The 25372-nt window shown below is 40.6% G+C and overlaps 1 protein-coding gene across 6 annotated transcripts in view; it reads right to left on the bottom strand.

Annotated features, from left to right (window-relative positions):
• The window catches only part of MYO1B (myosin IB), a 120310-nt gene that overhangs the window by 18594 nt on the left and 76344 nt on the right, over positions 1-25372 (bottom strand). For 3 of the 6 annotated variants that reach the window (XM_071747821.1, XM_071747823.1, XM_071747825.1), the window contains exons 8-21: positions 24593-24691; positions 24124-24227; positions 22699-22846; positions 22111-22229; positions 21728-21814; positions 21303-21368; positions 11914-12018; positions 10610-10672; positions 9855-10055; positions 7532-7758; positions 6336-6536; positions 4987-5080; positions 4393-4542; positions 2262-2330 (exon numbers count right to left, since the gene is read on the bottom strand). In XM_071747821.1, coding sequence (XP_071603922.1) covers positions 2262-2330; positions 4393-4542; positions 4987-5080; positions 6336-6536; positions 7532-7758; positions 9855-10055; positions 10610-10672; positions 11914-12018; positions 21303-21368; positions 21728-21814; positions 22111-22229; positions 22699-22846; positions 24124-24227; positions 24593-24691 — 1733 coding nt within the window. Of the gene's footprint in view, positions 1-2261; positions 2331-4392; positions 4543-4986; positions 5081-6335; positions 6537-7531; positions 7759-9854; positions 10056-10609; positions 10673-11913; positions 12019-21293; positions 21369-21727; positions 21815-22110; positions 22230-22698; positions 22847-24123; positions 24228-24592; positions 24692-25372 lie in introns of all 6 variants that reach the window. The other 3 variants (XM_071747819.1, XM_071747822.1, XM_071747824.1) reach the window with 1 other exon arrangement.

The following is a 25372-nucleotide window of genomic DNA, read 5'->3' as shown; positions in this document are numbered from 1 at the left end:
CTGTAAACCTAGGCAAATCCAAACCACAGTCCACAAATCCCCACACAAATACACTCAATAAATGCTCCATGCCTAAGTTCCCTGTTCCAGGGAGGATTCTGGGCACGTCTGAGAGCTTGGAACTGGCAGTTCAGGGGGTTTCAGTTCAAAGCTGAGTTTTTCCCCCAGTTTTCCTGCATCACCTGAAACAACTGTGTGTCTGGGTGTACAATGGCACCAGTACTTTTCCTCCACACAGGATGTGTCTTACCCCTTTATTACTAAAGAATAAAGCACAAGCAGATTGCCTGGCTTTAGCTCAGACTTCAGGCTGCTGTCACACCAGGCTTTTATCCATGGCAGTGCTACTGCAAAAGTTGTTCTCCAATGACCAACAGAAGACCACAACTCAAGATGAGATGATGTTTTGATCCAGTTTTCTTCAAATAATGTTCATGGGAAAAGACAGGACACCCAGAGTTAGACTGAAAGGGTATCTTTAACTCATTTAAACAGAATAGTAAAGACAAAAAAAAAAAAAAAAGACAAAAAATCAAGCAAAATAGTAAAATCAAATTATTCTAGCTTCTTGCTGACAAATCTCAAAACTGTCTGGGTAGGAGAGGGCTTTTTACACCTATAGTTAGTAAATGCAGCCTCTTCCTTCCCTGTCTGACAGGAAGGGAACTGACTCCAGAAATAAAGGCACTTCTCCCTTCCCTAAATAGAGAAGAAAGCCACATTGAGTGGGGTGAAGAAAGGTTAATAAGAAAACAGAGGAGCCTGGGGACATTTTTTTCTGAAGCTGGACAGCACGAGTTCCTTTAAGCATTGTGGCTCCTTTCATCAGAGCTCTTAGCCTCATTTTTACTTCTTATTACAGCATCACTCCTGAAGTCTCTCCTTTAGCTGCAGGATTATTCTTTCACAAAGTACAAACCTCTCAGAGAAGAAGCAAATTGAGGAAAAACAGAGATAAAGTACTTGCTCAGTACCAGAGCAACATGATTTCACCCCCTCCACTCAGCACACAGGGGAGAATTGAAAACTTAACCCAAGTGACCTACTGCCCAGGTGAACCAAACTTTTTCTTTTAAGACTGAGAGAATGAACAAAATTGAAAGCAGAGTCCTGGCATCTGTAAAATAACTGCCAGCCACAACTTATTTGTTCCAAATCAGTCTAACACTGAAGTTTTCATAAACCTGGTGGCTGAGTCCTGGACCATCCAGCCCTGCCTGGTGAGCACGTACCAACCTTTGCTCTGAACATCAGCCTCCCTCATTCACACTCCAGCCCATGTAAAGAGGGAACCTCTCTCCAAACCATAGAATCACAGAATTGCCTGGGTTGGAAGGGACCTCAGAGCTCATCAAGTCCAACCCTTGATCCACTCCCGCTGCAGTTCCCAGCCCATGGCACTGAGTGCCACATCCAGGCTCTTTTGAAATATCTCCAGGGATGGAGAATCCACCCCTTCCCTGGGCAGCCCATTCCAATGCCTGATCACCCTCTCCAGAAAGAAATTCTTTCTAATGTCCAACCTAAACCTCCCCTGGCACAACTTGAGACCTCTTGTGCCCTCTTGTCTTGCTGAGAGTTGCCTGGGAAAAGAGCCCAACCCCCCCCTGGCTCCAACCTCCTTTCAGGGAGTTGGAGAGAGTGATGAGGTCTCCCCTGAGCCTCCTCTTCTCCAGCCTCAACACCCCCAGCTCCCTCAGCCCTTCCTCACAGGACTTGTGCTGGATCCCTTCCCAGCCTCCTTGCTCTTCTCTGGACCTGCTCCAGCACCTCAATCTCCTTCCTGAGCTGAGGGGCCCAGAACTGGACACAGGACTCAAGCTGTGGCCTCCCCAGGGCTGAGCACAGGGGCAGAATCCCTTCCCTGGACCTGCTGGCCACGCTGTTCCTGAGCCAGCCCAGGATGCCATTGGCCTTCTTGGCCACCTGGGCACACTGCTGGCTCCTCTTCAGCTTCCTGGCAATCCAGACTCCCAGCTCCCTTTCTGTCTGGCTGCTCTCAGCCACTGTGTGCCCAGCCTGACCCAGTAGTAGAACATGGTCCCAGCCTTCCATTTGCACTGTCTGCAGTGACTGGGAGCCCAGGTACAAGCACACATCCCAGACTCACCTCTCCTATGGCAAACAGGGGTGATTGACAGCTCCAGCTCCATGGGCAGATGGAAATGAAAAGCAGGAGGCTCAGGGCACTTGGAATGAGTTTTCTGACCTGCTCCTTACCTGTGACCATGCAGACATAGCCCCAGGAACAGAAAACTCACCTTCCATCCTCTGATGTAGGACTGCACTATAATAGCTGAACTCTTTATCTTCTGATACTTTTTTTGTTGCTGTGTGGGAAAGAAACATCTGATGCTTAGAAAGTACTATTGCAATATTGTATAATAAAACTGTCATTAAGAACCTTTGAAAAGATTATTAAGGATGGAAGGAACTCAATGTAAAAAGTGACCAAATTTTGGCCAAGGAGATCTATCTGAGTGTAGATTCTGTGTTCAGCTCGAGGGGAAACAAAGCACCCCAACAATGCTGCATGGACACTGCCACTCTGTTTACAGAAACACCAAGCTCATGCTCAGCAGCACAACAGTGACACAGATTAAATACTACACAATAACAGCTTTATTTCTCTTTCCCACCAACAGAGCAGCACACAAACCATCACAAATGCTCGGGTTTGTTGGCTAAGCTTTTTTGCCATCTTTTTATCCTATTACCCACAGTCCTATAATAACAAATGATGGTAACTTGGGGATAGGGGAAAAAAAACCCCACAGATTCCTGAATGACATGCTGGAGTGTTATCCAAGTTGGCCAGTTTGAACAATAAACTCTCTGGACAGCATTTTCCCTCTATTTTCAGTTCTCCAGTAAACCAGTGGTTAGCTTAATACTGAGCCAACCAGAGCTGACAGACTTTGCAAGAAAGCTTTGAGACTTTATCCTCAGCCCACAGGGGATGTCTCTGAGGGTGAGCTAGAGAGAATCCCCCCCTAGGACACACCAAGGGTACATTTGTGCCATGACTGATGCTTGCTGTGCCTTGTGAGGGGACAGACAGAATATCTGCAGCTTCTCCAGCCTTGAGCACAAGCTGTTGTCAAAAAGCTTTGCTCCTGGAAGAGATTCCTTATGAAACCTTCCAAATCATAGTGCCTGGCAGTCAGGTTGGGTTGGGAGCATCCCATCTACATGAGGAAATATCTCTAGCATCACACTCAGGGTTTTGCTATGCCTGCATCCTGCCTTCACAGACAGTTGTTGCTGTTTCACCAGTGGAACAATAAAGGTCTTAGAGCTAAGAAATCAACAGTGATGTGAGCTTGGTCACGTATTTGTTTTCATTTCTTTATTCTAGAAGTTGTGCCAGTCAAGCTGTGGCAAACTACATGGGGTTGTGTGAGCTCAGAAGGAAGCCACATGGGCACCCTGCAATTCTGTAACGATGCTGCTTGTAGAACTTCAGCCACAGAAGTTCAGAGAGAAGAGTTTTTACAGCACCTATTAACACTTCTTCCAAATTGCTCCTACTTCTAATTATCCCAGAAAGCTGAACCAAACTCTAACAGCTTCCAGGATGAGAAACATCAGCTAAAAACCACTGATGGTCAATCCTGTAACTTTAAGAAACAGTTTTCTACCCATATGATAAAGTGTTTCAAACTTCCTGATATGCACACAATAACAAAGATGTTTAAGAATTGTTTTACAGCTTAAACCCAACATTTTAAAAATCCTATAAATCAATGTTATTTACTAACTGAGGAAAATACAGGAAAGCATCATGCAACAGCAGTGTTTGGTTCGTGACAAATAACAATACCCCATCTACAAGAAGATTTTAAACTGGTTTAGAACTGTATCAATAACAGCTACTAAACCAGAAATCTTATGAGCTATAATTAAATTAAATCCCTGGGTTCCTCCCAAGCAGCATTCTTGAGCTCAAATGCAAAGGTTCCAAATAAGGCAAAACTACAAACAGCCTTAGGAATGACTGAATTCCACAGAATTGCACATGTATATTACTGAACATTTTTAATGCATTAACCATATGTTTTGAGAGTACTCCAAGTGCCAGGCAGCCCAGCATTTTAGCTGAATGGAAGAGACTTCCTAGCTGGGCCACAAAATCCTGCTCTCCTAAAGCTTTTTCAGGTGAGCTTTTTCATTCCAGCACAAAGTAAATCCTTAATAGCAATGTCTAGAAACAAAATTTTCTTATATTCCCATTTTCAGTACTGAGATACTGACATAAAATTGAATTTTTTCAACACTTCTCCATCCAGATCAAGGAAAAACATCACGAGGCTTCTATGAAATGTCATATCAAGGTTCTATGAAGTAGATAATTAGACAATAAAAGGAAATTTAGGAAGGGAATTATCTTACTGAGTATCTCCTGTACCAGGAAGCAATCACAATCTGGCTTTTTTTCATTAACAAGAAGCGTGTGCGACACTTCCAACCTCTATAAATCTTCTCAATGAGAGTGGCCAAGTCCTCCAGCCTCTGCTTCCTCAGGTCTTCCAGTTTGAAGAGCTGGACGTGAGGTTTTTGAGGGTTTTGTTTGACGGTGGAAGAAAAACAGGAGGAGAGAAAAGACCAAAAAACCCATAAGCACAGCTATTGTAAGAGAAATCCCTTCTTTATTTAAGCCCCCCTTCAGACACCCTCTGGTTTATTCCTCTTCAGAGCTGCAGGCAGATAAATCAACAGGGTTTGTGGCAGACACATTGCCACAAGTCAATGCAGGGAAATTACATGAAATTCAGGTTGACAGATACTGCAAAGTCTTGATTCACACCCATTTTAATGGCTCTAAGCTTAAGAAATGGATTTTTTAATGCTGCATTCCACAGCAATAAATTAAATCCCTGTCTCTAAACCAACCTGCAGTAACCAGCAAGTGAATTCTGCAGTTCCTGCCAGGCTGTCTTGGTGAAAGGTGCCTTGATTTTGCAAGGAAAGAAGTTTTTCACTTACTGTTCTTGGGTTGCGGATGAATATCTTTGATCTGCCAAATGAAAATTCCTCTTCAGGGATTTCCAATTCATTAAACAGCACCTCTACTCCATCCCTAATAAGAAGTAAATGAGCTTATGAAACATGACCCCCAGCTCCTAAGACTTCTTCGTTTACATATTCACAGTTTAATTTATGGAAAGCATATGAAAGCATATTTTAAATTCTTAAATAGTGCTTGACATAAGAAGATTGAAAACCTAACTCATTTACTCACTGCTTATTTAGCTAAAGGCAAGAGTAGTCACTGTTAAAATTCAGAATAATTTGATGAAAAAGGAGCAAACTTATTTAATATCATCAGCAATGACCTATTTTTTTTTTCTTTGACATCTATAATTTTTTTTACTTTAATAAAAAAAGAAGAGGAAAAAAGGAAGGGCTCTCACACTTAACATCAAAATGTGAAACAAAAACTGACAAGTCTGACAAATGCTAATGTTCCACACTCTGCATTTTATAGAGGCCAACAATAGAGAAAAGAGGGGAATTGCAGAGGACTTGGTGAGGATTATAAAAATACTATTGTTAGCAATACTCCACTTCTACTGTTACCTTGACAACCTAAAGATTTAAATGGTACCTAATGATATTTCCATATTATGAAAGAAATTTAAATCATGCTGCTGGTGGTCAAGTGTGAAAAGAATTGAGCAGCTCATTTGCCTACCCAAGACATCATCTGTAAAAATATATGTGAATACTACACAATAAATGTATGTATTTAATGCAACTGATTTGCATTCTTGAAAGATTTTTTTTTTCTTGAAAGGCCAGAGGACAGCTGCATGATTGTCTTCAAAGAAATGATTGTTGCTACACTTTGGTAGCTGTTTATTAAAAATAAGTGTTCTGCTCACAATTTTAAACCTAATTTTGATTCCACTGCAGTCTCTATCTCTCCCCATTTCTTCCAAATCAGGAAAAGCTACAATGTATTCTAAAAACCAAGTGCTCTGCTTGCTCACATGCAAAACCCTTTTCATTAGTGATTAGTTCATCACTCAGATCACCTCCTTTGCCAAGGAACTGCAATTTTTAGCCTATTGAGCAGAAATTTCCCAGTGAATGAACCCACCCAACAGCTGGAACAAGACCTTGAGGAACAACATGCAAGTAGAACACTTGAGCCACGGGTGCTTACTTTTAAATTTCCTTTAAAAATACTTGAGAGTACATTGGATTAAAACCAAAACAACAAAAACCCAACATGGGGGAGACAGTCAAGGTTCAATCATTCAATCAGTCGTCGATGACTGAAGATTTCAGCCATTGGAACAGGACAAGGAAGATGACTGATGTTTTCCTACCTGGCTGGCCCTCTCCAGTGGGGCCATGTCTGCTTACACAACATTTTGTACCTTTCCAGGCAAGGCTCATATGCCTGTCTGAAGGCATAACCTGCCCTTCTGACCCGGACATTCTCCAGAAGACCCAGGTAGCGGATCTGGTGGCACACCAGGGCATCATTGAAGATGTGAGCAGCCTTCTTGTCGTTGGGTTTGATGCACCTGGAGAGGGAAATCAATGGGAACTCTTGTTTGCAGCACCAGGCATGGCAACAGCTACTGCTGTGAGCTTAAATCATACACTGAGAACAGGTTTAGGTTGGATGCTAGGAAGAAGTTCTTCAGTACGAGGGTGGTGAGAACCTGGAATAGGCTGCCCAGGGAAGCTGTGGATTCCCCCACCCTGGAGGTGTCTGTGGATTCCCCCTCTCTGGAGGTGTCTGGAATAGGTTGCCCAGGGAAGAGGGGACTTCCCTTCCCTGGAGGTGTCTGGAATAGGCTGCACAGGGAAGCTGTGGATTTCCCCTCTCTGGAGGTGTCTGGAATAGGTTGCCCAGGGAACCTGTGGATTTCCCCTCTCTGGAGGTGTCTGGAATAGGTTGCCCAGGGAAGCTGTGGATTTCCCCTCTCTGGAGGTGCCTGGAATAGGCTGCACAGGGAAGCTGTGGATTTGCCTTCCCTGGAGGTGCCTGGAATAGGCTGCACAGGGAAGTTGTGGATTTGCCTTCCCTGGAGGTGTCTGGAATAGGTTGTCCAGGGAAGCTGTGGATTTCCCCTCTCTGGAGGTGTCTGGAATAGGCTGCCCAGGCAAATTGTGGATTCTCCCTCTCTGGAGGTGTCTGGAATAGGCTGCCCAGGGAAGTTGTGGAATCCCCCTCCCTGGAGGTGTCTGGAATAGGCTGCCCAGGGAAGCTGTGGATTTCCCCTCTCTGGAGGTGTCTGGAATAGGCTGCCCAGGGAAGTTGTGGATTCTCCCTCCCTGGAGGTGTTCAAGGTCAAGATGGATGAAGCTTTGAGCAACCTTGTCTAGATAAGAAGTGACCCTGCCCACAGCAGGGAGGTTGGAGTGGATGATCTCTAAGGTCCCTTCCAACCTCTGCCATTCTATGATAATTTCAATAGTTTATCCTTAAGTATCAAAATTTTAATTTTTTTTTTTTTTAAGAAAAAAAACTTCAACCATAAATTCAACAAAGCTCGGCCAGAGGTGAACTTACCTAATGTAGTTTGGATTTTTTGTCTGAAGATTTTTCATTAGGGTAGCAACTGAAGCCTTGAACTGTGACCCTGCTGTTGGTGGCCTCTTCAGATTGATCTTAGCAGGGTTCCCTTCTGGGAACAGTGCTTTGATAAGAGAGTGACTGGCCTTCCACATGGCCTGGGAGAGGTCACGGTACAGAAGATCATTGTTTTTGTCAACAAATCCTTCCACCTGGTACATAACCTGGACAATACAGAAGAGTCTCATCAGAGCATGCTTTGAACTATAAACAAGGACCAGTTCAAAACTGAACAGAGAAATTGGTTTCTTTCTCCCTATCCAAAACAAATGAAGGACATTTAAGTCCTTTCTTTTCTTTTTAAGTCCTTTTTTTTCTTTTTTCTTTTTTTTTTTTCTTTCTTTTTTTTCTTTTTTTTTTTTTTTTTTTCTATTTGACATTTGGAAGACTTCTTGTTGGATGAAATTTCAGTGGACACACTTCCTGAGGAAGATGGATTTTCTCACGCTGCTAACAGCTCCTTCTGCTGATCAGTTCTGGCTTCTGAAATGGAAGGAAAAAAACCCTTCTTCCACGATAACTCTGACACCCCACCACCTGCCATACTCCAAACCCAACCTTTTTGGCTGACAACAAGCTTTTCTCCTTCTCTTTTGAACCACAACAGCAAAAGATATTTTTTCCTATCAAAGTACTAATGCTTACATTATTTGCCTAACTAAAACAAATCATGAAAGATCACTTCTTGGTATGGCAACAGCACACAGCTATCTCTGCAGATCTCAGGGGACTGCTATTTTAAAGGATTTTTACCAGGAAAACATTCCAATGACAACGAGCATGGATGCAGAGCTCTGACCTGCAGCTGGAGACCCAGGAGGCACCCAGAGGAACTTCTACACGAAGTTCTCAGCTTGCTACTGGCTTTTTAATTTATTGAGGGGAGGGAATTAAATTTGATTAATTGTGACAAGTAATCTGGCTGGGAATAGAGATTCTCCAGCTTCAGGATTTCTCAGTTTTGTGTAGATATGTAGACAGAACACTGAATAAAACTCATGCTGCCATAGCCATATTTTACACAGCAGCAAGGGACTGGGAACTCAGGTGGCATTTTCCTGACAACCTTTTCATGTGAACTTGCTTGCACATCACCAAAGGAGAGTCAGACTTTTGCTGTCCAGTGACTAGATCAAAGTGTTCTCAGCTGAAAATGGGAAAATAATATTCCTCCCAAAATAGGAGGAACTCACTGGTTTCTCTACTGGGTAAGAGAAAAGCCAGGAACAACTGAAGGCCCTCACTGCCTGCTAAGATTCAGGTTGTTTGCAGCCTTTCTCAAAACACTGGGGGATTTTCAATTTACCAAAGAAGCATCTAAGTATTAAGCCAAGACTACAAACTATTCTTAGCAAAATAAAGTTCATCAATGGCTCAGAAGGCAGAAGTGTGACATTTCCAGCAATATTTTGAATGAGCAAATTATGAAGCTATTCAAAATTGCAAGATTGGGAAAATACTAAAAAACCAAGGAAGTATTATATGGACCTAGCAAAAAGAAACACTTTCCAAATAGTCATTACTCTGTGAAACTGACAGAGAAATTAACATACATTTAACTGACATATATTTAATCAGCAGATTCAGTAATGAGGTATACCTTAAACCCCTATGCTTACTTATAATTTTTAAAAAACTTTTTCTCTCCTTCTTACAGATTTAATTTCTTTGTTAATTAATAAGAAGTCATACTGAATTAAACATCAAAAACTACCAGGTTTGCATTTGTTTATGCTGCTTATGTTGCAAAAAGCAAACACATTTGCAAGCCCACTGTGGAGCTTTCTCTTTCACCTGACAGCACAGGCTGTCCAAATAAACTCAGTTTCTTCAAATGTACAAAAATTCCACTTCCTCACCAACACAGCTCCAGCTGTGACAAAGAACATGACTCCCAAAATACCTTCCCTACAAATGGGGGTGATTTTTTTTTTGGTCACTCTAAACACCATGTTTATTTCCAGAGAGCCAGCAGCTCACCACCAAAGCACCCAGAACATCTTTCTCCTTTGCTCCAAGGAGCACTGCCCTTGGTTTCAAGCAGAGCAGCAGCATCTCTGAATACCTCCAAGCCCAAATTCACCAGCCCTGGGTTTAAGACAGCAAAGATTAAGACAGGTCTGGACTTTTTTCATCAACTATTGACCCAAGCAATTCTCCTCCATTACTGTAACATCATCTCATGGATGAAGAGCCTCTCCAGGACCTTCACAGAGGTTCAGCACCCTCCAGACAGTTCCAAACCCCCCTGAGCAGGTACCTTGCCAGCATAATGCTGGATCCTGAAGCAGCTGTGAGGCAAGGAGGTGTCGTTGAGGAACCGGGAGCACTTGCTCATCCTGCTCTCAAAATGCTGGTGAGTGGCACAGACTTGGTTCAGCTTTTCCAAAAAGGTCTCATCAGTGACAGTTCCTGGTCTCAGGCATTCCTCATCTAGCATGGCCAGGATTCCAGTTTGGTTCTGAAGTTTTAAGACAAGAGATTTAGTGTTGGTCCCCATCACATTACCAGCAAGGCTCAGAGAGGAGACTGCTCTCCCCTCTTTGGCTCCTGCTACCCAAATGGTCTTCAAGACACCTCAAAGTCTGGCTCTTTTCCTTAACCCCAGTTTCAACAGATTTTCAGCATCTGCAATTTTGAAAGACTCCAGCTAAACTGAAAGCCAGTTTACAGGCAAAACCAGCATACATTTAAGTTAATTTAGGTTTAAAACTCTTTTCCAATTCCAAGGAATTGTATGCTACTATGCTGTGCTGAAGCCCATAGGAAGTCCTCTTATTAGATACAAGTACTTCCTATATCTAAAGCCCTCAGCAACAAGTCATGTCAGTTATACTGCAGCAATTGATATCTGATTTTAGTGAACTAAACTTCTTCCATGCAAAAGAAGAGGACTAATAAAATGTGTGGCTTGTTTTATAAAACCACAGTGAGTGAGAATGCATACAGACCATACAGCTGAATTCAATCCATGTGCTAAAAAATTATTCAGAGAGATCCTTGAATAGAACTCACATTTTCTATTAGGTCACAAATAATAGCGTTGTTGAAATACTCAATATGAGTCCATTCAATCCCCTATTATAAAAAAAAAAATTAAAATAAATGCATTAGCAAGACAACAATGCAGGCAGCTTCTCCTCTTGGCCATTTAAATTATATTCCAGTTAACTACTTTCCAATTTCAATTCCACGTGCTCACCAACATTTCATTTACTAAAAAAGAAATGCAATCACCTCCCACTAACATTATCTGTCCCTGGGCAGCTGCCAGACCCACTCTCTCCATTCCTTTCCCCCACCCCGTGTCAGCTTCCCATGCACTCCCCTGGCTTCCAGCCCATTTCACTCCAAGCATCCCAGCTCAACATGCATCCCAAATCAACATTTCTAAGTTCTTAGCTGTTTTGTTTTATTTTTTTCCCCCTCTTTTAATGAGAGGAAAAAATAAAAGGGCTAAATTTAGATGAGACCAGAGTCTGGCTGTTGTTCAAATACTCTTAATATCCTTGGATTTTTTTTTTTTTTTTTTTTCAAATATCAAATATTTCAATAAAATTTCCAGGATGAGATTCCATTGTCTCAGGAGGTACCACTGGCTGGGCAAAGGACTGGGAAAAGAAAATATTAACTTCATTATTAATCTGCATTCTGTGGTCCATCTTACAGTTTAATATTTTTCAGGGTGTTTGAAATGTTGTTGAGGAAGCAAATCCCAGCAGTGAGGTCTCAAGAGTTTCATTGCTGAACACAAAAAGGACAAAAAAAAAAAAAAGATGCCCAAACTTCATATTATCCTCAGGATTATAAGGTGGGAACTTCATTCAATTTTTAGAAATGTTTACCCAGCAAAATGGCATCATGTAATTTGAGCACAGACAGAGTATGGCAATTCCTACAGCTGTAAGCTTGTATTTTGAGTTCTGTATGTGATGGAGAGGGGTGCTAAACCCATTAAAACTTTCACTTGATGTACCCTGACAGAATAACATCAAACATTGGTATCCAGGCTCCAAAACAGGTCTTTAAATTTACCTGCAAAGCTTACACAGCTCCTTCAAGACTTAACTGAAAGAAAATGAGGACCAAAGCCTACGTGCAGTTTCTTGCCTGCTCTTGTTCCACCCACCCAGTTCCCTTTTGAAACAGCATCAGCTGTGGAAACTGCAGTGTAATGGCACTAATACCAGAAAGCAGTATTGGTCTTCTAGTAACTTAATAAATTAATAAATTGCACTAATGAATAACCCACTTAGGTTTGGGTTAGGCCAGGGACAACGCGAGGAGGTGTGAATAAGGAAAGATTTTTTAAGTGTTACCTCTCGGATGTATTCCTCCTGCTCCTCTTTGAGGGTAAGTTCAATGAAGATCTGCTGCAACTTCTCATTGCAGTAGTTGATAATAAACTGCTCAAAGCTGTTGTCCTGTCAGATAAAACACATTTGAATTTGTGGGAACACCTGGAACTCAGCTGGCATAAGTTCCAGCAGCAGCTGCAAGTCCACAAGCCCTTTTATTAACTACTCCTTTCCAGCTTTGCCATGGGATGGTTTGAGTAATATCTTATTGAGAGTGAGATTAGTTTGGAAATTTTAGACCAAATCCTTCCCTGAAGCTTTCTTCAAAATCTCTGTAGGTTTATATTCTTGATGCCTCTCTATTGATTCCTTGGGATAAGTCACGAGGAGGTTGGTGATAAAGGGGAATAAACAACAGAAGTTTTGCTTGCACTTTTGTGTCCCCATGTGTGAAACTGTTCTGAGAAATAAAATTATGAAGGCAGCTTCACCTCTTCTCCAGCCAGGATCACCCAGAAGCCAATAAAACATCCTAATTCACTACAGACTGAGGCTCAAGCTGCTATTCTGGTCGCAGCAGAGCCTGAGTTGAGAGATTAGTGATTCCAGAGGTCAACCCACCTCCTCCCTGCCAATAAAATCCTCATCTAATTGCCCCCTGAAGTGATGGGAATCGAAAGAATTTTATCAACCAAAAATCCTTTAAAAGGCTAAACTGTATAAAACTGGGGTAGGGAGCAAGCAGGCGTGTGACCCTTTGCAAAGGGACCAGAGCAGAGCCCAGGGGGAGGGATGGGCAGTGGGAAGGAGCAAACTCCTCCATCACAGCTGCAGGACAGAAGCAGGGTTGGGACATCACAGCAAAACACTTCCAGAAGGACACAGAATTCAGCCTGGGAATGACAGCCACTACCACCCCCTGAACAGCACGGGTAAAGCTCTGGCTCCCAAGCCAACTCCAGTTTCACTGCTGACATCTCCCAGGGCCAGGACTGCAGCACAGAAGCTTCACCACTTCATCTCCATTATTTTAAATGAGTGCAGTTTGCAGGCCAGATGCCCCTTCTGAGGATGGGGTTAAAAAGCCTCTCTTAAAAAAAAAAAAAAAAAAAAAAAAAAAGGAACAGCAGCTTCATTGCTTTTCCTTTAGTGCTATAAGAATCTCACATCTGGAGAAATAACTTCAGGCAGGAATAATTTTGCATATTTACTGATGGTCATCTTCTTGGTTCTGTGGTTATTGGGTTCCCTTCCCCTCACCCTCTATTTTTTCTTAATTACTAATAATCAAAAACATTTTGGATACTTAGGAAGACTGAAAACTCGCAGAATAAACCACTCTGCCTTTTGGTACTATCAAATAAATCTGCTGTCCACCACCTTTTGAGGCTCAAACGGTGATGATAGATTTTTTTTTTGTTGTTGTTGTTTTTTTTTTATGATGAAAGGCAACTGCAATCATTTAAATGTTTAAATTAAGGATCTGGTTGCTAAATGAGATTAAGAACACACAAGCAGATTAGAAAACATCGAGGTAGCACAGATTACTTTTATCATTTTAGTTTTAAGTAAAGCAAAATCACAGCTTGTCACCAAACTTCCTCAGCCACATCAAACTTTGCCCCTCACACCAACTGCAAGGATCAATCAGAGGCTGCAGAATTTGCATAAAAAAGTGAACATTTGGCATGCATCAAAATCAGCACTGCAAACAAGTCATACTTACTGCATTCTGTTGCAAAGAAAAAATTACAGGAAATGCAGTCAGTACTTATTCTACTTCCACAGCAACACAAAATATATCTCAGCATTTATTCAGTGTACAAAGTAGCTCAGTCTTTCTGCCAGGCTCATCAAATGGAAGTACCACAGGACTGTTGTGCATTACTTCTTTTTAAATTACTATATCTTTAGGTGCCATCCAAAGGCTATAAAATAAACCTAAGGAGTGAGACACATTCTTGCACTGTCACACCCCTAAATCAAAGCCAGAAAGATATCCCCCAGCAGACAAAACTCAGTAAATAGAGGGAAGAACAGGGAAGGGAAGAGAGAGCCCTGGAGGAAGAACGAGTAAATGTTTATTTGACACATTCAGATAAGGTCATCACTTCAGATATGTTGAGTTTGAAGTACAAGGACCCCAACTGACACGTCAGCTTGGAGAAGAGGAAGGGTAAAAAAATACATTTTGCATCCTCTTGCCAGGCACGTGCCAGCCTGCAGACAAAGAGCATTTCTCCAGAGGACCAGGTTATTCCAGCTTCAAGGGCTTTTCACTCACATATTATCCAGTCTTCATCTTCCAAAGAGGATGGAAACTGAACTGCAAATCCAGCTAAACCATCTAACTAAAAGGTCATTAAGAATACATTTCAGTAATTGCTAGATGCTTTCCTGATTATCTGTCATCCTCACATTTGCCAAAGAAAGGCAGCCCAAAATCCACAGAGTTCTTGACAATTCACTCACTTCGAGCTATGAAATTCTATCTGGCATTGCCAAGCCACTGAAAATGGTTATTCCAGGAAAAAAAGTCACTGAAGAGCTGTGGAGACTTTGTTCTTTGTGTATGACACAGAACAAAAGGCAAACAGTTAATTACAGCAAAGGAAAGGAGGGAAATGTCTGGAATTATTGGAAATCCCAAAAGGCTTAACTCTGAGCAGACCAGAAGACATTCAGCAAATTAAACACACTTCACAAAGCAGCATTTCCTTTCACAGGTTTTAAGAAACACTCCAGCAAAAAACAAAACCAAACCAACAATTAGGGTGTTCATCTCTCAGCAAATCTGAGCCAGGCAGCACAGACTGGGAATTTATTCTCCATTACTGTATAGCTACAATTTCTATTTAATTATGTGAGGGCTTCACAGAGCTCAGAGAAATGCTTGCAAATTCATTGTCCCCTGATATTTAATGAAAGTTCCTAGAAATCCCTATGACAGAATGAGGAGGGATGTAAAAGACTTTTTTCTTTTTTTTTTTTTTAGAGGCAATAAAGAATGAATAATACCTGTGACAGCAAATCCCTAAAAAGAAGGACCCAGCTACCAAGAAACTACTTGCTCCTGATGGTGACCCTTTACATGCATCCACAGAAAGGATTTTGACCAACACAGAAGCAGCTTGGTCAACCCAAAATTTCAGGAAGAGTTCTAAAATTCAAATATCATTGGGAAATTCTAGGAAGAAAAATATTTGAGACCAGCAGTTCTCAAAGTGTCTGAAATAATTCTGCCACTTTCACGTTGAGAACATCACTTCCTTCCCTACTTTTTTATAGCAGCATTTCAAACCATCCATTGGAATCACTGTGGAATACAAAATAGAACCTTCAGGGAAGAAAAAACCCCACTCAGTCTCTCAAAATAAATTAAAGGTGCTGGAAAACAGAATGTCACCTGAGATAGGCTTAAAGTCATGTTGAATTCCTAGATACACAACAACCAACCACCCCCAGCTTTTTTTCTCAATCTTTTATCAGTTGCAGCAATAAATTTAGACAAGTAGACAAATTCACTGACAAAAATCAAAGCCTACTTCACTGTGTTTCCCACTTCTCAAATAATGGTGTCTTGCTCATACAGTTTTATCCTTTATCAGCCTTCAAACTACTGGGCACCATGGTTGCAATTCATGAATAACAAGTTTTTGAACACTAAAAAATTCTGTGCCATGCAAAAACACAGAGCTTAGATAAATAAGCAGATTATGATGCTCTCCTCACTGAGGATGTCAGAGTCAACCACGAAAAGATAAAAGGTTTTAGTTTAGAACCACTGCTATTACATGAATTGTGCACAGGTGCTTGTTAGTCTAAGGATAATATTTTTTGTTCTTTAATATTTTGCCTAATTTCCCCTTTGGATGAAACCACAGATTGTGAGAAATGGACCTGGTTTTCCTCCTGGCTGGCTGGCTTGGCTTTTTCTTGGGTTTATTTTTGTTTAGTGAGAGGTTCCATGCAGAACAAGTTTTAACATGCAGAACATGCCATGTTCTGGTGTATCTGGAGCTTAGAAGGAGGTGATCAGATGCTGCCTCCAAGACAAGGCCATCAGATCACCTCAGGTGAACCCTCAGCACACATCTGAGAGACAAATGGGAAGAGTCTCTTTCTGCAGCTTCCATTTTTGCAGCTATATCCCCAGCTTCCCATCAGGTTGAAATACATGGAACCCAATACAAGGAACCAACTGCTCTGCCAAGGGATGGAGCAGAAAGTGTTCCTACTCTCAAACTGTCTTCTCAGGGCCTGGCAAGTTTCAAGAATAACCCTTCTTTAGCAGCCTGAACTTTCATAAAACTGCTTCAGATCATTAGCCTCAGACTAAAAAACCTGAAAATTCAGAATAAACCTTTAAGGCAGCTAGCACAGACAGACATTTGTATCTCTGCTGTCTAGGCAGGAGGAAATATTCACACTGAGCTTATTTTTTCCATCTGTCCTGGTTTGGGCCAGGATAGAGTGAACTTCTGCCTTGTGGTTTTGCTTTCAGCTAAGTCTCTCCTAAGCAGCTGCACTTGCTGAAATGAACAGCAAGTTTCTCAGTGTCTGTTTCTAGGACTGATGATGCTTGATGCTTAGAGTCACAGCTGGAGAATGGTCTGCAGAACCAAGGCCATTGCTCACTTCTGAGGAACATCTGATGCTCTGGAAAGACAAAAGCAGTAAGGAGGTCACACCTGCAACCCTCCTTTAGGGAGAAGTGGACAAGACAAAGGACCAAAACTGAGCAAACAGAGTATTCCATCCCATACATGTCACACTCGGTATAAAATTGAGGGATTAGGAGGGTCAATTCCTTCCTCTTCACCCTTTGCTCTTCCCTTTGCCCTTCTTCTTCACCTGGTTACTGTTTGCTTTGGCATCCTGGGAGGATTCCATCCATTCATCTCCCTGTGGTCCTGATCCAGGCCAGCCTGAGCCTGTGTGTTCCTGCCTCCAGCTCCTGACTGCTGCTGACTCCAGGAGAGTGCTATTGTTTTCCTGTATATTTCTCTATATTTAATAATATTTCCCCTTTATCATTACTGCTCCATTAAAGCTGTGTAGTTTAGTTTCCAACCCCTAAGTCTCTCTCCCTTGTTCTCTCTCCTTTCTTTATCAGGAAGGGGATTAATAGAGAGCATCTGGCATTCAGTTAATTGCCAGCCCAGCATTAAACGTGACAACATCCCCCAGCCCTCATCTACATGGGAAAAATACACAACAGAAAATTAAATATTCAAGATGAACAGGATGGATTGAAACCTCAGCTGAAACTTGCCAGGCCATCAGTCATCTGCCTTCTACAACCTTCAGGTCTTTCCCATGAAGTCCAACCCTGGAATTTTTCAGAGATGCAGAAACTGCTTCAGCCCCCAAAAAATCAAACGTGGAATCAAAAACCTCCCCCAGGACATCCTCAGTCGAGCTGGGTCTGAAATTCTTAGTGCCACCAACCATCATCCCTGCTCCATCTCAAACCCCAGGCTAGACTGCAGGCAGAATCCACATGATGCTCAAAAATGGGGATAAACATCCCCAGAGCAACTGGTGCCAGGCTTCAACCACTGCTCAAGCTCAGCAGAATTACACAACCAACCTGGTCCTATTACCTTGCACACTAATCCTAGTCCCTAAATCCTTGCCCATCCACAATCCACCTGGAGACACCCAAATTTTCAGCATTTTGCTGTCAAAACATTCAGCCCCAGCATCCAGTTTGCCCCAAAGGGCATGGAAGGACTCAGAAATAAACACAGCTTTACAGCAGCACCTATTTTGTGGGTTATTTAACCAGGCTTGCTGTTGACATCCAGCAAACCCACACAGGCTGAGGATTATTGATAGATTTAAATTCCCTAATCTACATTTTTGGACAGCTAAATCCTTAAATCTGCTTTCTTAGATAGCTTTTGGGTTTGTCTGAAAAGCAGAGTTTGTGCTTGATAAAAATACCAGTGGAAATCCAACCCCAAAGAGTACATACCAGCACTGTCAATGCCTCACTATCTTCCCTTTTGAAGTTTCAAGAAACCTCCACTTAATTTGTAAATTAACTTCATCTTAATGAACAGAAAACCGTAGAGATTACAGTGGACAGTAAATAAAATATTCCTTCAAAAGCAGATGAAAAAAAAAATCCATTTATATAAGCAATTTGCATATAATAGAACAAGATTAGAGTCACCAATAGAAAGTGAAGTGTAGGATTTTTCAGAATTAATCTGGATTTCTTTACTCTTTTCATAGGGGGAATTGTATGATCCAAGGAATCATACTAAACAGGAGTAAGGCCCAAGACATTTTGTCTGCCTTGCCTATTGTGAAGAAATCCAAAACCTGTAGCAAATTAATGGTTTTGGAGTGGAAGCAGACTCCTCCATAATGTATTCCAGAAATTTTAAGAAGTTTGGGATGAAACAGCTAAACTAGAATATCATTTAGGGGCTTTTTTTTTTTTTTTCAGCAGTCCTGAAGGATATGTGTAATATTAAAGGGAAAACAAAAAAGCAAAACCAACAGCAAAACCAGCAAACCAAAGAGAAAAACAAACCCAAAACATCCTTCAGTAAGCAGGTATCTTGCTACTTATTTCAATGGTATTACACTCTTCCTGTGCAAATATTTAACATGTATAAAAACCTCCTACTACACTTTCTGTATTTTTTGAGCTGTTCTGTCTCCAAGGTACAAGGACACTTCACACCAAAAAACATGCACTAGTGATAAACCCACCTGCTTCCTGAGTGGAAACATAATTCAAGTGGCCCTTTTTACCTTCAGTGTAGCAAATAACTTGCAAGTTTTAAATGCACAAGTTGGCAGATAAAGAGCTCTTTCAAATATATTCTTGCTGGAAAAAACCCAGCTCTGACATTGAAGAACAGACATGAAAAATCAGAATTTGATTTGGGAGTTGGGTTCAAAAGGCAACTGCACATTTTTAGTCAGAGGTTTTAAGTAATTTATAATTAGATGGATATGGGTCCTGCCATTAGTTACACCTCAGAAAGTCTTTGGAATGTTTGGCCATCATGTTTACAAATGTACCACAAAGAGTAACAACACTCCAAGTTCCACTATGCTTTAATGCCACAAATCTTTCTTTTTCCCTGAGTTAGGGTATATACAGTGCTAAAATGTCATTCATTTCTTGACTGGCTTAATGGAATTAACTTGAAATAATATGTTTTCTGTGAAGTGGCTACATACATTCTCAATGATTTGTTTTGTGCAAGCATTTTCTGAACATCTTTAATGATTTTTGTGAGATTTAATCATTTGAAACAAATCTTGACATAAAAACATTTGGCAATGACTCTTCATTGACCTCACTACCTGACATCCATCCAAGTGACCACCAGCCCAGTTATACTTTGGTGTTGCAGTGCTCAGAATAAAATTATTTTATTTAATTTATGGATTATAACATAACATCATCTTTTCTTCCAGCGAGGGCTGCATGGAAAACTAATTGTGTTTTGCTTTGAAAGAAGATCTTTGCTTTTGGTTTGATCCCAAAGAGCAGGTCACCAGTTTCTGATTATAAAATTAACCTGTTTGGAAATACAGGGATGAGCAAGTGGGCAGTACTAGAAATACAGCTAATATATTTTCTAATATATTGTTTTCCTATCATTCATCCTTTGAATGACAGTCCTGCCACACAGTCCCAATACCAGTAACTCTATTGGTTATCTCTAGAAACCTAAATCAACCAGTTTGCTTTCCCAAACATCTTCAAATGAAAATATGGTTTAGTACAAGCCCTGAATGTTTCTGGCACACTACTTGAATCCCATTTTGAACGTTCAGAACTAAATCCATTAATTATTCAGAAATAATTCCATTAATCTTGTGATGCTGAACCAAGCTGTTCTGCTCTCACCACAGATCTTAACTCATGAGAGGAAGAATCCCATCCTGTATGAATGTACTGATGAATTTGATCCTTGAGTCACAAGACAAACCTTTTCCACCAGAGCTGATATTCATCACTTTAAGGAGTGAACAATACCTGCATTATTTTAAAGTTTTTGAGTCTGTATGAGTAGAGCAAGCTGTATTATACTCCAGTATGTAAGTGAAAAGGGACTTGTGTTTTCATTTTTCTTCTGCAGAGCCACATCTCCTCTAGTAAATTACTTACTTACCACTTTCTGTGATGTTGAACTCCTCCAAAAATGAAGATTACATGTGAGAAACAACCTGGCTGCTACAGCACCGTCCCCCAGACACAATTATTTGGCTGGCTCATGTGCTAGTGCAACCTTCTGCCAGCTCACCCAACATGTTTATCCTTAATCAAACATAAAAGAAAGAGGAGGGAAAACAGGAATCCTGCCTGAAGACCCCAGCTGTACCATCCCAGTACCCAGCTTCCTAAAGGAGACCCAGCTCCAAAGAGACCTGGCACAGAGATGTCCATTCAGCCACCTGACCATTTCCAATATATTTTCATAAATATGCTCTTATGTTTAATGCAAACAGCACAGCCCAGCTCAGCAAACCCTCCAAGCCAGTATCAGCTTTGTTTTTCCTTTTTTTTTCTTTTTTCCTTTGTTTTTTCCCCTTCACAGGGCTATTTTTATTTGCACACACTCTGATGTTTTGTTTCTGAAATAAAACCCACACCACCCTCCCATATATAAATACTCCTGTCTGGATTACTCCCATCTTCTATAGTTCAAACATGCTCCCTGGATTTTCAAGAAGGATGTAGGCAAGTGGGTAAGGATTGCAGGTTTTGTACTGACTTTTCCCCCCAGATGAGTTTTTAGTTTCAATCCTACATACAGGTTCCAACAGAGACCTATAAATCTTTTGAAATAAACTACCAGATTAATGAAAACTCACTCTCTGTGCTGTTCTCTACCCCAATTAAAAATTCCTCGTTGATTGTTTTCATTTCAGATACCACGAGTCTAAAAATAATAGTCTAAAAATATCATAAACAACCAGCAGTGAGCCACAAATCATTAGCAAGGGATCAGTATAGAATATTTATCTAAGTGAACTCATTTGAAGTAGAACAGAATTCCTTGTTAAATTTGACAGGAAAAAATGTATCATTTTTGTTGTGTTTTATGCAGGATATAAAGTTTGTTCATCCACAAAATGTCTCAGGGCAGAACTGTCAGAGTTTCTCCTACCTCCAGAACCAATGTCACAGCAAAATAGATTCAGATTACCCATCATAAATATTTTGTTATCTATGATGTAAAAATACAAGTTGGGCTTTCATAAATTTTTGTTTCCTTTGCCCAAGATGCTCAGACATTTCTCAGACAAACTGGCTATTTTTCTAAACACACTTGATTCAAATTACATGCATCCTGATGACACATTCAAGAACTATTCTATGAAGCTTTAATAACAGCTCTTACATTAAATGTTTACCTTTATAGAGGTCTTACCTCAAAAATCTCAAAGCCATAAATGTCCAGCACCCCCATCACCTTCTTTCTCACTTTTGTTTGTGCCTTTGAAAAAAAAAAAAATCAAAGAAAAAATCAAACATTGAGTCAGTAATATCTACATTTTATACTTGAGAGTGAAGAAAACTTATGCATCTCATAAACATGCTGTAAAGTTTGTAAACTAAAATATCAAGGCTTCCCAAACATACACTTAACATGATTATTTTCATAAGCTTAAAAAGAGAGCAGCAGCAATTTGTTGAGCTGGGATACAGTTATCCACCTGTACCACTGTGTCACACTGTACAACCATGAAAAATGCAATTGGCAAATGCAGCTTTATTGTCCATTTAATTCAAAGGATTCCTATTGATTATTTTTGTATTTTTTTAAACTTTTTTACAGGCAGAAAACAACAATACCTTGATGCTCTCATTGATTCTGGTGACAAGCCAAGAAAACAATCGACTGTACAAGTTCTTTGCCAGAGCATCACGGGCATAATAAGCCTAAAAAGAAGAAAGAAGAATAGTTTGCCATGATGCTTCCAACACATGTTTTGTGCACAACTGTTTCAATTTTTAAGTCTCTGCAACATTTTCCTATCTCTCAATCTTTTTGAAGCAATTCACACCTAAAACCCAAACATCCAGTATATTTGAACACTGCTGAAAACACACTTAGCCAGTGATATCTTTAACTCAGCACAGCTTATTGTAGATTGATTTGGGGAGTTACAGTTTAGTCACATAAATTGCCACTTTAAAATACTATTTCCCTTTGAAAATCCCAATATTTTTTTTACCTGAGCCACATTTAGTGTTGTTGAAACTTTTTCTTGCTTGGCTTCAACTGTCCGGAAGCTGAAAGCTCTTTCCAACACGGACTGGTCTATCCCTGTCAACTCACAGATTTCCTTGACTTCTAGCATGAAAAAGAAGAGTGTAAATCTAATTAAACCTATCATATCTTCACTTTTTCTCCTCCAAAACTATCAGCTTTTAAGGTGTTGAGTATGAAAATAAATGGACTTGCATAATGGCAAAACCATGACCAAAGAAATATGTGATAGACAGAATTCCCCTACTACAAAAAAATCTAAAAAGCCTCCACTGCAGAATAACCAAGCAGTTACAGAAATGCATAGCACCACTTAGCATTTCAGAAGAAAATGATAATAAAGGTAGGGAAAAAAGAAAGTTACCACTTTTGGAATTTCAAACAGAGTGACTGGAATTGCCCAGAATTCAATCCATATTCATCTGCGGGTGACTTTTGGAAATATTCTCATTTAATTCAACTGCAAGGATATTGTATGTCTACAGAAATTACAAAATTAATAATGACCTCAGACAAATCAGTGGTTTTCCTCCCACTGTGAGTCTCATCTTACCATTTTTATCTTTGATTTTACTTTCATCTAAGCCATTCACACGAGATTCAGGCTTAAATTCAATATTTCCCAGTTTCAGGACGGCTGCCACCACTTCAAAAACAGACTGTGTTTCATGATCCATAAACCCAACAATCTGCATTGCATTCTGTAAAAGATAAAATTATGAGACAAAACCATCTACATTTAAACAGATCATAATTGCAAAATTTACCATTTATCTGTATTAGCACCAGTTACAAATGTTTGATGAACACTTTCACTACAAAAAGAAGCTGATATAATTAATACACTTGGATAAGTAAGTTTTTTTAGTATAAAAGACAGGTTAAAGAAGAGCTGGCAGTCATGCTGGCTTTCAGTCCAGCCCATTTGTAGAATTAATTCACTTCATGGTTTTCTACAATGCTGTAGCTTTTTTTTTATCCACTTAATTTAATTCATAGCCTGACCCAATTTTCTACAGCCAAGTGGACAGGTATTGTTGTTTTCTCAGCCCATGCTGTTGCTCTGAAGCCAGTAACTTTTAGAATCTAAATTTGCACACACTTGGTACAAGGGCCATGTATTCTTGAGTTCAAACAAGCAAAACCATCCTTGTGAATAAACTTGAGAACCATCCCTGTTTTTCTTTTGACTGGGTCAGCATCAGCTGGCTGGTGATGCTCAGTCACTGTCATCATAAGCAACAACACAAAATAACCTTTTCCGTGATCTGATTAATGGGTCTGTGCTTTTTTTTTTTTCCCCCTCCTTTTTTCCTTTTAATCTTTTTTATATTCCCACCAGAAAAAAATCCATAAGCTTGATTCTTTGTATTTTCTAGTTGTAGCTAAGTTTCCCTCTGCAAACACACTACACCCTTACAGGCTGGGTGCGTCGTGACTGAGAAAAGATGAACAGCCAGACAGAGGGCAGAAGAACTTTGCACCAGAACTTTTTGCAATTTACACTTAACCCCTGTTACTTCTACTACTAAGATGATTAAGGGAGTGGAACATCTCCCTTATGAGGAAAGGCTGAGGGAGCTGGGTCTCTTTAGTTTGGAGAAAAGGAGACTGAGGGGTGACCTCATCAATGTTTTCAAATATGTAAGGGGTGAGTGTCAGGGAGATGGAGTTAGGCTTTTCTCAGTGGTGACCAGTGATAGGACAAGGGGTAATGGGTGTAAATTGGAGCATAGGAGGTTCAAGTTGAATATCAGAAAAAATTTTTTTACTGTAAGGGTGACGGAGCCCTGGAACAGGCTCCCCAGGGGGGTTGTGGAGTCTCCTTCACTGGAGACATTCAAAACCCACCTGGACACGTTCCTAGGGGATGTACTCTAGGGGGCCCTGCTCTGGCAGGGGGGGTTGGACTAGATGATCTTTCCAGGTCCCTTCCAACCCCTAGGATTCTATGATTCTATGATTCTATGATTCTCACCCTGACTGTTCTGAAGTTTGCAGCATCATCCACTCCATTCACTTTGGCAGAATCCAGGCCCAGGTAGTTGTATCGACTGAAGTCCCTTTCCAGCTTGAGCTTGCCTGATAAATCAAATAAAAATGTCAGCACTTGACATGCATCCTGTTAGCAGCTCTTTTATCCCAGAACCAGCAGTGTCAAGAATTGTTGTTATTAGGAGGATTAACTTTTCTTTAAGGGCCTTTTAATTACAAGACTTCTGAATAAGAACAGGCTTGCTTTGTTTTTAATACACCCCAAAGCCAATTATGACTTGGATACCAGGACAGTATCAAACTATGCATTTAATTCAAGTATTACCATTGAATATTCAAGTATTACTACCACCAATAATTTGAAAAATTAATCACTTATCACCACAAGGTGTGCATGGAACAGCACATTAAATATAAAGACTGCTCATAGCTGAAAATGGCATAAAACTTACAGAGGAAATCTTCTGAGGCACCAGACAGTATCTGATAGAAAATGTGAAAGTTTCTTTCACCTCTTGGCTGCTTAACAACACGAGACTTCTCAAGCAGATCTAAAAAAAAAAAACAGACAAAATCTCACAGGTCAGGGAAAAATTGCTGGAGCAAAACACTTGAGCATGAAGGTAATCCCCCATCCTTTTCTGTTTCACTGCTTTGTCTCAGCAGCAGCAAATTGGAGGATGATAAATGGCAGACCCAACCCTTAGCACAACGTATCAGATTACTCCATATTTACAAAATATGTTATTTGAACAAGCTGTGAGCCCAGCACACTTGTATTTAGCAAACAGTCTATGAGGTGCAAAGGAAACTCAGGTCAGGCAGTCGATGGGCTCAAAAGACATCAACCAGTTTAAAAAATGAAGAATTGGATGAGAGTGACTGTATGAGCAAAGTATTGAAGAGAACAGTTAAATGGCTGAGCACAGGGAAGATGAGGAAATAAAAGGGAGAAGCCAAATAAAGAAAGAATTTCAACTGAATAATTATGTAGAACTTTGTCATCCTCATCATGTGCATCAGACTACAAAATAATTCCCAGTGGGATGGGCAGAAGCTCCATCTTAAGAGATGGGAAGTGAAATGGCAAAGCAGGACTTTGAAAAGCATCACTGATGGAGTAGCTGGACAAGAAGACTGGCAGGGCACCTTTCCTTTTCCTTACCCAAAAGGGCAGGAATCTGGGCCTGATTTGTACCCTGCTGCAGCACTTCAGCCCCTACAGCCTTCTG

Source organism: Heliangelus exortis, chromosome 6, assembly GCF_036169615.1.
Source record: "Heliangelus exortis chromosome 6, bHelExo1.hap1, whole genome shotgun sequence".
Lineage (NCBI taxonomy): Eukaryota > Metazoa > Chordata > Aves > Apodiformes > Trochilidae > Heliangelus > Heliangelus exortis.
This window is presented reverse-complemented; position numbering and strand designations above follow the sequence as displayed.